This window comes from Aphis gossypii, chromosome 2, assembly GCF_020184175.1.
Source record: "Aphis gossypii isolate Hap1 chromosome 2, ASM2018417v2, whole genome shotgun sequence".
In the NCBI taxonomy this organism is placed as follows: Eukaryota; Metazoa; Arthropoda; class Insecta; order Hemiptera; family Aphididae; genus Aphis; species Aphis gossypii.
Window position 1 is genome coordinate 87,621,137 of NC_065531.1, and position 12,630 is coordinate 87,633,766.

General features: G+C 24.9%; 1 protein-coding gene across 1 annotated transcript in view; it reads right to left on the reverse strand.

Annotated features, from left to right (window-relative positions):
* LOC114119637 (tetraspanin-2A) overlaps nucleotides 1-12,630 on the reverse strand; it is a 161,045-nt gene that overhangs the window by 69,780 nt on the left and 78,635 nt on the right. Inside the window, exon 2 of the mRNA XM_027981273.2 lies at nucleotides 3,787-3,984. Coding sequence (XP_027837074.1) covers nucleotides 3,787-3,984 — 198 coding nt within the window. The remainder of the gene's footprint in view (nucleotides 1-3,786; nucleotides 3,985-12,630) is intronic.

Below are 12,630 nucleotides of genomic sequence, written 5' to 3' on the forward strand. Positions count from 1 at the left end.
TATTCTTCTAGAGTAAAATTAACAGAAATCGAGAATTTTAAAATTATCATTAATAATGGAATAAATAGGGATAAGTTTTCTTAGTAAATCACACTGTATAAATTCAGTTTTGAACCATTTGATAACAATTTTAATGACATCCATGTAGGTATAAATATACTATACACTTAATAAAATGTTACATTGTATTATTTTCAAATATATTTGTATGAATTTAAAAACATAACTTAAATGTTGTGTTTTGTGTTTGAGCGACAATTAGAGTTACAGTATAACTACACTAAGGTATATTGCATGCAATACACTCATAACTAAAATTTAATTTTTTGATTGGTTAGTTAAATAATTATGAACAATGAGGGAATTATTACTAGATGATGATGATGATCATCATTGAATAACACATATTATTAAATAAGTTTTGTAAATACATTTAAAAAGTATATTAAGACATAAAAAGTATGGGTCAAAATAAATTATTTGTTTTTACACCTTGTAAATTATTAACTAAAAATTGAACTGATTTTTGAAAGAATTAAAATTTGTTTATTATTTTTTCGATTATCTAATTATTTCAAATTATAGATTATTATGAAGTAAACAGTTTTAATTGGTAATTGATAACTAAGTAAAAAAATTATTTCTATTTATGTTGTAGTTCAAAAATGATAATATACAATTATTAATTACCCTATAATAACTAAAATAAACTCTGGAATATAAAATATCATGCTAAATCTATGATCCAAGTTAATAATCAAAAAATAATTCATGGATTTGGACTTAGGTGCAATTTAAAGTTTCAGATTTCAGATTTAATTCTATGAAATGTACTAACTTTAATAAATTTAGAGGAATGGGGTTAAGGTAATTTTATATTATATTAAGCGTAACCATGGTAATAGATTTTGAAGGGGGAGTAAATCCTTTGTTTATTGCATACGATGTTCGATGATAAAATGTGTTGTGGAAGAAAGTGGAGAATATGAAGAAATATGAGAGAAAGGAGAAGTTGGATTTCATTTAATGACACTTAAGAGGATATTGCATCAACATTTGTTATCTTTGTCTCTTCGATGCATAATATAGCAAAATTACTATACGGTAAACCTTAAATAAATAGTAGTTATATTATGTTATAATTATTTTAGATTTTTTTTTTTACATTTTTAAGTAAATAAAATGTAAATAATTCTTAAAAATAAAAAGCTAGTGTTTTAATAAAAAATAAAATATTAAAAATATACTCAAAAGATCACATAAAATGTGTTCACTGATTGAAATAAATATTTACTAATTATGTTGACAAGTTATAAAAGGAACCTAGACAATTATTTAAAATGTATGAAGCGTAATTTATTATATAATTAACTGTTCGTATATTACTCATTAGAAAATATTATAATATATTATGTGCTTTGTTATATATTAATACATTTATAATATTTTTTAGCTCGAACAAAAACAAAATAATTATGAACTTATTTATCGTTATATTTGATAGCTACACAAGCCAGAAAGTGATTCAAGAATATTTATGAATGAGATTTCCTTTAATATTTTATAAAATATTCATTTACAAACTTAAATCAGTGTTGAACCATACGCGTGGTTATACATTTCATGAAAATTCTTGGAAAGTTCATTAACATTTTAACAATATTTCCGAACCTCCAGGTTGTGTTTAAAGGTTATGTTTTTTTTTTTAACAATTTCACATTTTTATCAGAATATAAAATAAATAATTCATTACATAAAAAAACGAATTTAATTTAACAGTTAAAGCTTGTAAAAATTGCGTTATAACAAATTATTACATTATGTTCTACATTAGAAATTTTCCCGAACTTCGTTACAAAATATTTTATTTAGGTAGGTATAAGATATTTATTTTATGTGGAATTCATTATCATCTATGTTTGTTTCTATCAATTTTTATTTACAAAGTTGAAATTTTATCAATTGCATCGTACCCATTAACAGAATTATGTCTTATAATTATTATAAAATTATAATTATAGAGAAAATTATACTCACGAATATAATATATAGTGTTGTTTGATTGCGTTTAAAACGATATATGGACTTCAGTTTCGTATTTAATAAAATTGCGTTTGATGTAAGGTTTTGAAAAAAATGTAGTTTTTTTTACCGATCGGTTCCATTGAAAACCGTTCCGACTAGGGTCCGTAACGGATATTTACGTATGTATGGACAGCACGATATAAGACCATTCCTTCCCATCACCCAGTTAGCCATAGTTATTAGGATATTTTTATTTATTTATTTTTTTAACAAAACGTTGTCCGATATTCGGTATGGGAAATTTATTGGTAGAGGGTAGTTTTTGTTTAGTTGTGTTTTTTTTTCTATTCTTTTTGGTCTGACCCCGTCGACCAAGAAATATCCAACGCAAACCTTTGGACGGGAAATCAAAACCCACAGGCCTCCTGCACCACCGCCCGCATTACCGGCAGCAAACCGTAATTCTTTATAATACCCGAGATTTTGGCGTCTCGTCTAACAAACCAGTCGTAAATCACCGAAGTTTAATCAAAATGAATGGGCTACCGGAAGTCGGAGAGCAAACAAAAGTGATCGCGTGCAGCGTTCGCGGGCTTTGGGTGCGTTGTTGGAAGTACGCGCGCTATGCCTTTTCCGCCACCACCTCCAGCCTTTGATGGATTTCTACAAAAGACGGCATAACTCATGATTATCGTATCTGTGGATTTTTCGGTTTTTTCCATGGCTTGTTTGCTCTCAATCTGATTTTGCTATACCACGGACACTTGACCGCCTCAGATCTGTACGAGTTTATAACGGTATATCTAGGACCTAGGCCTAAGTATACATAAGTCACGTATCCAAGTATGCACATAAAAACTATTCAGAAACAACAATAAATTGACGTTGGAAAATTCAACAAAATATATATCTCTTGATTTATAGTTGTATTATAATATTATTTTAGTATACTCTTCAGTAGTTATTATTGTCACATATTCATATTCCGTCTAAGTTACACCGCCGCTTTCACGTTCAATGGATCGTGTCTTACAGAATTTTGCTTTACTAAGTCCACCATCTTAAATTCGTTTCCCGGATAGTTGTTTGATAATTCCTCAAATTCGCAAGTATATTGTATTTTATTTGAAAAGTACTAACCATATTATTATTACCGACCTCATCAAAACCTCATTCGATCGATCGATCCCCTCTGCAAACCCTTGATGGTTAAACTTGCATTGTTTGTTAAAGTTTGCCACCGATCTCATACTATGGTTAAAGACCGAAACTATATTTAAGTTACTAATATTCCTGGGATTCTAATCACTTAAAACCTAACGTAGTAACCGATGATATATTTGAAAAGCACGGTAACATTTTCGTGGAGTGATGAACTATAAATATATTTAAACTGTAAATATCTTATATATTTTTATGGTTAAATTAATGTATGATATAGTTAAAATGCTAATGATTACACTAAAATAGGTATACCTACTTTTGAATATTGCGCATTATAAACATATATCGTGTTAATAAGATATTGCGAGCTTTTAATTTCACGATAATTATAAATTTAATAATAATTGTAACCAAATATTTATTGTAATAATATCTTTTGGTTATCGTTGTTTTTCTGAATCTTGGTTAATTTTAACGTAACATAATCGTATTCAATTTATACAAATTTAACACAATATTACCAATAACTTATTACATCGATTGAATATCACTAACAAATAATTAAACTTTATAAAGTATTTAATATTATGTACTTACTGCTAAAAGTAGTTGGCTGAGTTCTTGATAGACAGCAAAACATGACAAAAACGGAGCTATGATTACCACAATAGAGGCAAATATCAACACGTACATTCCTAAATAAACTTGCCAGATTTCAAGAGCATCGATCCATTCCTGGAGTGTCGTGTCGAGCCTTGAGTACACCACGTAGCCCCATAAGAATATACCCATTATCTAAAAAAAATAAAAGTAAAATAATGTAGGTACAAAAAAAAAAAAAAACTTTTGGTGAACTTAATTTATAATTAGTGTAATAATTATGTGATTTTTATTAAAAACATATTTTAACAGAAGCAACAGACACTTTAGATTTTTATGTTGATTTAAAAATAAATATTAAACAGTATTATTGTTATGAATTGGTGCATAATATTCTATAATTATTAGTTATAGTCATAACTAACAAGTTATAATATAAAACACGTCATACTACCATAGTCTTAAAAATAAATCGTATAGTATACTATAGTATACATATTTACAGTGTGTACCTTTTATATGTACGATTAAATAAAAAATAGATAAATAATAATTATAATTGTTTTCAAATAATTAAACTATGAACTACGAAACAATAAAACTTAGGATACAGTATACAATATTATTGTACAACTAAACAACGAGGGGAAGTAGGTAACCATTCTGCTGTACAATGTAAGTCAAGTGAAACTTGCCATCCAATGGGTACTGTAATGAATATGTTAAGAAGATTATAGCATTTTATTTTCTCTCTCACACTCGCACGTAACATAGATACAACACATTTACGTAAAAGATTTTTATAAGTAACCTTTGAAAAAAATCACCACATTAATAACAAATAAATAAATATTTTTGAGAATTTTACATTTTTTTTTTATTTTATTATTATTTGATCTTGTATTCGATATTAAAAATATAAACCAAAAATAAATTGTTGAGACAACATTTAGAAAAATTGATTACATATGATTAAAAATATCGTTATCTTTAATTTTTGTAATGCATGATTTTACTTAAAGATTACTTATAAAACGATTTTGTAATAATCTGTTTTTCTAGATTACGCTTTTGCTAGAGAGAGAATAAGAATTGCACGACATCATCTTAACTTTAAGTTCAATAAAAAATCATTGTATATACGATGAAAAGATGATTCAGAGCGTAGATGGTCTTATTGGATAATTTTAAAATGTTAACAAATATTCATATTCCTTTTTTTTTTTTAGTTTTTCCTGATTTATTAAAAATTACGGATGATTTTATTTTATTTTAACTTCTTAAAAATTCCAATTTTATTTAATATTCTACTAAATAATGTAGCATATTCTCCATCGATGTTGATGATCTTAGCATACAAAATACAAAAAGTAAAATAAAAACATACATCATTGTGAAATAAATATTTTTATTGCTACGCTAGGAATCTAAATCAATCTTTAAATGAAGACATTAATTATTATTGCCTAAGTTGTGAGCTGAAACATGTATGTTTATTATTACATGATTATTTATTTACAAATTATCATATCATTATGCAGAGTAAAAACTTTAATAATCATTAATAACGTTTTGATATTAATATATCACTGTAAATACCTATTCGTCCCTCCATTATTGTAAATTCTCCAAACATCGGAGAGCGACACAATATGTATCATTTTAACAGACTCCTTTGCAATACAATAATAATATAGGTGTATTATCATATATGGTAACAGAGCCACCACGCTTGTTTCATCGCTATCACAATACAAACTTTAGACTTTTGTTTATTTATCGGGGTAGACACGTCAGTAGGACAAATCACACCACACATCAAAAATAATAATACTCATGTGCATGAATTGTCATCAAGAGTTTATTATTATATCGTTGGCGTTGTGTGCTCTATTTTGTATCCAAGTATGGTTTGCTTCGATGGGTCTATCTGACATCGTAGACTAGTCATTTATAGATAATACGATATTGATTTGTGTTGCAGGTAATATTATACTCGTTAATATGCTGACGTACTTCTTTTTGACAATTTAGTAAGCAACGTTTATAAATTCTTTAAAAATAAAAATTACTGACTTGTTATTTTACACGGAAATAATACAATTTATTTTTTTTTATAGTCTATCAAATTTTCCAGGAACATACATTGGAGGGAATATTGAAAGAGTCAATTATACTATTTATTTATCATTACATTAATTTTATTATTGGCGTATTTCAATAATATATTCAAGTTTATTGATCAAATATAATGGGTACACAATTCACTATTATAAATGAAAAACTAAATAATACTAATTTATTTAAATTATATATTATATGAATAAAAATATACACATACATATAGGTATAATATGATCTTACGCATTATGCGTTTGTGCGCGAAATAAAGAGCATTTTCATTGGAATTTTATAATGTACAATTATTTATGATAAATAGTTTAAATCATTAAATTAAAATTGAATAATTTTAAATCAATAAATTATGATAATTATTATGATTAGTACCTAAATATTTAATTATTTGAAATTATTTATTATATGGGTAAAATATTAATAATAGATTTAAGTTGAACTTTTAAAATAAAAATTTTTGTTGGGAGTAGTGTTTGAGAATAATAATTATGTGTAGCATTTCAATATTAGTATAAAATGTTAATTTTAAAGTGATAATAATTTTAAGACTTAAGTTAATTGATAACTAATAAACGTAACCTATCAACGTGGAGCTTTTACCTTATCTGCGCTTATACTTCAAAACAATAATAATTTGATGATTATACAGCTATAATTAAATTTTTATAGCTATATCCTAAAAATATTATTAAAAACGTCGTACAATCCATAACTCAATACATACTTTGTTGTTTTGTACATAATGTCTTACCTATAGGCTTTAAACTTAAACATCTGATTGAAGATTGATAATAGTAAAATTTATAAAATAATATTTCAATGGTTCATATAATCATATTTGCTTGCTTTATTGCTAAATTATATTTTAGGATAAACACAGACGCTTTGTTCGAAAAAAAAAACATTTTTAAAATTAATATAACTTATTATAATAAGAAAAAAATTACATAAACGTGTAGGTACGTTTTAATTTTTGAGTTCTTCATATGCTTTTGTTTTTAGAAGTGCCAATTTAGTCATAATTAAATCATAATTCATAACACTTCATAATTAAATATAAAATGTTTAAAATATATCAGTTTTTTGACCCTAGTATCTTTTTTTTCTCAAAAATACATTTGAAACATGTTTACTAGTTAGTTTTAATGATGATCTAAGTTACAAATTGGTTAATATTATTGTTTTTATATTGTAGTAACTTATATTTTATCATGTATCTATTTTTATTATTACTTTAATAATCATAGCTGAACAATTTAATAAATACTTGCTTAGAAGTATTCAAATATAGTATCATTTGTTATTGTAACTACCTTTAAGTAAATGCTGGTGGCTTATATTCTCAAAGAAGTTCGGATCTGATATTTTTACTCCTTGGTATTGGTAAAAGAACAAGGAAAATACATATTAAATGGTCGTCAATAATGTGTAACAATGTTTGACATGAAACATAATAATATGTTTCTGTGAAAACCGACGCCTTACCGAGTTTACACCACATATAGTATATAAGGGTTAAATTTTATCTGACAATTATGTTTATAAAAATATTGATTTAGGTTCAAATGTACTTAAAAATGTGTCATACACAATGTTGAAATGATGACAAAACGGTCTTAAGGATTTTTGTCCATTGACATTTAACAATATTTATCGACAGTGGATATTTTTTCTTTTATGTCAATCGTCTATACTTCGTTGTTGTCCTTTTTGTATTAGGTTTTTGCTCATCGAAGCATTTTTAACGTCTCGCGCCGCCAGTCCAATTTTGAACTTGGGTTTTAAGAAAAAGTATATGTTAAAGGTTTATATTACTATTTGCAACATGAAAAAAAGCTAAACCATTATTATAGTTGTAAAAGCTAGACAAATGTTTGTTTTAAATATCGCTATATTTTAAATGAAAAATGTTTACGAAAACAAAAATACAAAAATGCTACTTATTAGAATCATTACTAACAATAAGGTATATTAAAATTAATTAAACCAAATTAATATTAGTTTTAAATATTTTACTATAAATATATATTATAATATCTAAATTGTATATTTTTTAAATTTATATCTTTATTTTTTTTTTTTAACTAATGATGATTTATCAAGTTTGATTATGGACTTCAAACAAATCAATATTTTAATTATTATCGAACTCTGTATAACCGATAATAAATAACTTGTGAATTTATTTTAAAAATGTACAAAACAAATTATATACAAAAGTTTAGAAAACTAAAAATATTTACAGTTCAAATATATTCATCTGTTAGGTATATTATGATCAAACAAAAAGTTATGTTACGTAACTTACACATAATGATGTAGTTAAAATTTTAAAATTTAGTTTTCATATCAGTATTTAATGTGTGTCATTTTTATCTAAGCCTTAAACTCTACTAAATATTAATCTGAAATATAATATTTCAAGAAGACGTTACAGTAAATTGTATTATTTATGCTCCATTAAACATTAAATATTTCTATTAACTTCTCCTCTTTCATATTAAATAAAAAAAAGTTTGATCAAATCTGTGCGACTGTGTATACCATTATGAAACAATTGAATTGAAAATCACATTCTATGTAGTATAAATAATTTAAAAAGAAGCACAAAATTCGATCACGTTTAAATACAATAAATTGGTTATAAAACTCTTATTAAAAATTAAATATTTCCGATCTCGTTACTACATAACGCTATAATTATAATTATACCTATACTAATTATAATATTAGTGTATCTGTTAATTTATGGTTTATCACTTATAAAATACATAATTTTATTGACAGCTCTTTCGGTATACTAATTATATATAAAATAAGCTAAAAAAATTGTGTTTGATGATCACTATTGTATTTCTGCTATAAATTGTATTATAATTAATGTATAAGGAAAACATTAAAATGTATGTAAATCTGACAATAGTATTAATGATAATATGTGATTAAATATAAACTGGTGAATTTTTTTTGTGTTTTTGGATACCAAACTTTCTTGGTTTTTATAATTTGGCCGATCAAAAGAATTCATTCGGACGATAATAGTAATATTGAATCTTTACTGGTTTTGTTACTGATTTAGTAGAATTAAAACGAAACTCTTATTACATCACTCATCAATATAGATAATGTACAGAGCTGAAAAGTACGGTTATATTATTAAGCTTTATTAGATTGATATTTTTATTTCTCGTGAATTACGGTTAAAATAATTCTATAAAATAGTCAAAGTACACTGAAAATCTGTTAAAAAGATTTGGCGACAAAAAATATTATTTGCTTGTTCAACTAAGTTCCAGCAAAAACTCATTTGTAGAGAAATATATCAGAAGGGAGAGCGGTCTTTCAGTATTGTTGCGACAGTTTTCTGATGTGCTTTGAATCGCATGCTTGCATGCAGTGAATTCTTTAATAACAATGTAATGAGACATTTTAGACGTCAATCCTTCATCACAATTTTCAACGATTTAATTTGACTAAAACCATGTATTTGAAATTATTTTTTTTTACTAATTCCTTGAATTTTTTCTTTTATTATTATTATAGACATTTTTAAAACTTAAATTTAACTGAAGAGTATGTATAAAAACTGAAATAGCGTAAACGAATATATGAAATTGTCTGGATATAAATGGACTAAGTGTTCTAGTTAGAGCAAGATATTGAAAAAAACACTTCATAGGTACGTATATTATTATTCATTAAATGTAGGAATATCACATTACACTAAACCTGAGATTAAAAGTTATAAAAAACTATAGCCACTCAGTATCAATTATTATATAGTAATAGTTTTTTTTTTAACTTGACGGAACAAATTCATTAAAACTTTTGAATTTTAATCATTTCAGATCTGACTAAAGTTTTTTTTTTTTAGAGCCAATATTTTAAAGGGTAGAAAGAGAGAATTAAAGTTTTTCGTTACCTAACTAATTTGGTTAGACGTCAAACATTTATGCAAGATTCGTGTTATTCACAAATAATCTTTTTACAAATTTTAAGGTTTAGAAAAAAGTACTCAATGTTAATTTTATTTTAGATTTTACAAATATTTAATAAATATTGTAAGATATAATGTAAATGTCGAATAAAATTATATAAATAAATATATTTTATAAAAAATATAAGTAAATTAAAACCATTGAAAAAAACTGTTGTTCAGATAAATATTTGTTAGTTCAAATATTTTTACAATTATAAATTATTTAAAGTTAACTTTCATATTATATTTTAAAGTGAAATTTTATAGTAAATTATTAATTTTGTACGATTTATATTTTATTTTTAATTTTTGTAGGAGATTATAGTACTTTTAATACAGCTAAATAGCAATCCTGAATAACCTAACAATTATAACTACTGTTAAAAGCTTCTCGTTGTTTATAAAAGTTTTCCTTTAAAAGCTTTTTTACATTTTTTTTTTTAAACCACTATGAAACATTTCAATTAATGGACTTGTGTACCTACTAACAATGCATTAATGATACACTATTTCTTTTAAAATCCACACCAATTATAATGATTATTTGATAATATAATAATAATTCAAAATAAATAAATATTTTTCGATTCAAAAAGCATTAAAGTAAATAAAAATGTAATTAATTGCACTGAAAAAAATATCTGGAGTAAATTATCATTATATTAATTTATACTATGTATACTAAAAAAGGGTTACATTTTGTTATGAATGGACTTACTTTAAAAAATAAATAATTTAGTCATATTTATTTAAAGAAATATTTAATATTTTGTTTAATTTTAAAAGGTTAAATGTTTATTGAAAAATAAAGTATATTAATAAAATAAATGAAGACTTTCTTGAAAAATCATTAAATTTTTTATCACTGATTATTCGATTTATGTTTGTGTTTATTGAAATATTATCAGAGGAAATATTTTTATAGTTCTTACATCATGGAAAATATTTTCTCATACTAAAAATGGGCTTGTAACATAATTAAACAACAAATACTCTACATATTATATAATATTTTATATTAATACTGCACGTTTCAAACTCATTGCAATCAAAAAGTGATAACTTATATAATCATAAAACGACGCAATACTGTTTAAATTAATATAAAATACTTAAAATATTTTTGGATAGATTCAGTTTAATAAACTATATAATAATAATAAACATATAATAATGGTTATGTCGTATTATCCCATCAAAAGAAGATCATTATAGTTTTTAACAAGTATCTATGACGGAGATTTCTTCAAATACATAAGTTGTGACGACATTGTATGGTTGTTAAAAAAAAAGCTTTAAAAGACGCTACTCATCGATTGTTTTCGCAGTACAATATTAAACGTACAAAAAAGTAGGTTCTGCGTGTAATTCGTATTTTTCTTTTTTGATATCAAGTTTAGAGCAAATTGGATTAAGAAAAAAAAATAAGTACTGATGAGAATTTTGTTAAGTGTAATAATAAATTGGTAAAAAACTCATTTAAAAAAGCAAACAGTATTTAAAAAGTATACAAATTAAGTAATTGCAGAAAAATAAAAACAAAACAAATGGATAAGAGATATATAGCTTGATTGTAAGCTCCAATATTTATACATTAAATTGTTTACAATTCAGATAGACATTTTTACTTTTGATTTAAATCTATATCCAATAATTATGAGTTTAATATTTATTGAACAAAGAAAATATGATAATCAGTATGATGATTGATTATATTAATAATATATTTCTATTGGAAAGATGAGCGTACGACGTCGATATACTCGTAGTGTTGTATTGCTACAGTGGTGTTATTTCGGTGTGAATACTTACTAAGATGTTTGCTCGTACATCACGGGTAAATTCAGGAGCAATAAAGTTTGGTATTCGTGTGGAGTGTGAGTTGCTGGTAAGGGAATTGGTTGGTAGTAAGGTTGGTGAGGATGAAATAAGATAAAATGCTATAATATTATGACCCTTTGCAACGGATACGACGGCGGAAGACGCGCTAGGCAACGGTCCCTCCGGCACTCACCTTTGATTGGAACTTTGCTAATTAACGGATTACGCCTCGGAGACGCGAAGGCCAAAGGCCGCGTTCGACCTTTATAACAACAACAATAATAATAATAATAATAACGGATAAATGGAAATACCTATATCCCCACAATCTAATACGCGCGTTTCCGTTATGTTATTATTGTTACAATTTACTATACATAAGACTTTCCATTTCCGATTGGTTGATTAAAAATCGTCATTGTTTGATTTTTATATGTGACATATACTTGTGCAGTATGTTATCTATGTTATCGTAATTTGTTCGCAAAGGATGCGCATTTTTCTTATTTTTTTTTTGCATCGTTTTTACAAGAACTCAGACAATATTGAAAATTAATATAATATATTTTAATAATTTGCCGAGAAAAGAATTGTTTTTCTCATAATCCTTGGAAATTGTAATTTATTAATAAAAGTGTATTCAAATAAAATAAAAAGTTATTTATCTATGTAGTTTCAACCATTATTGTTGTGTACAATTATCAAAATTCAAAACTATTTTCTAAGAATGGTTATTGGTTAATATATTTATAGTTCTAATAATAATAGATAAAAATTGTTAACATAATATTTTCATAATTACTCATTCAAAATTTTTGTCATTCCATGTTTATTAATTAAATTTTTACTAATTAATATTTATACATATGTATTATATCTAAGTATATTATTATCCGACTATATTA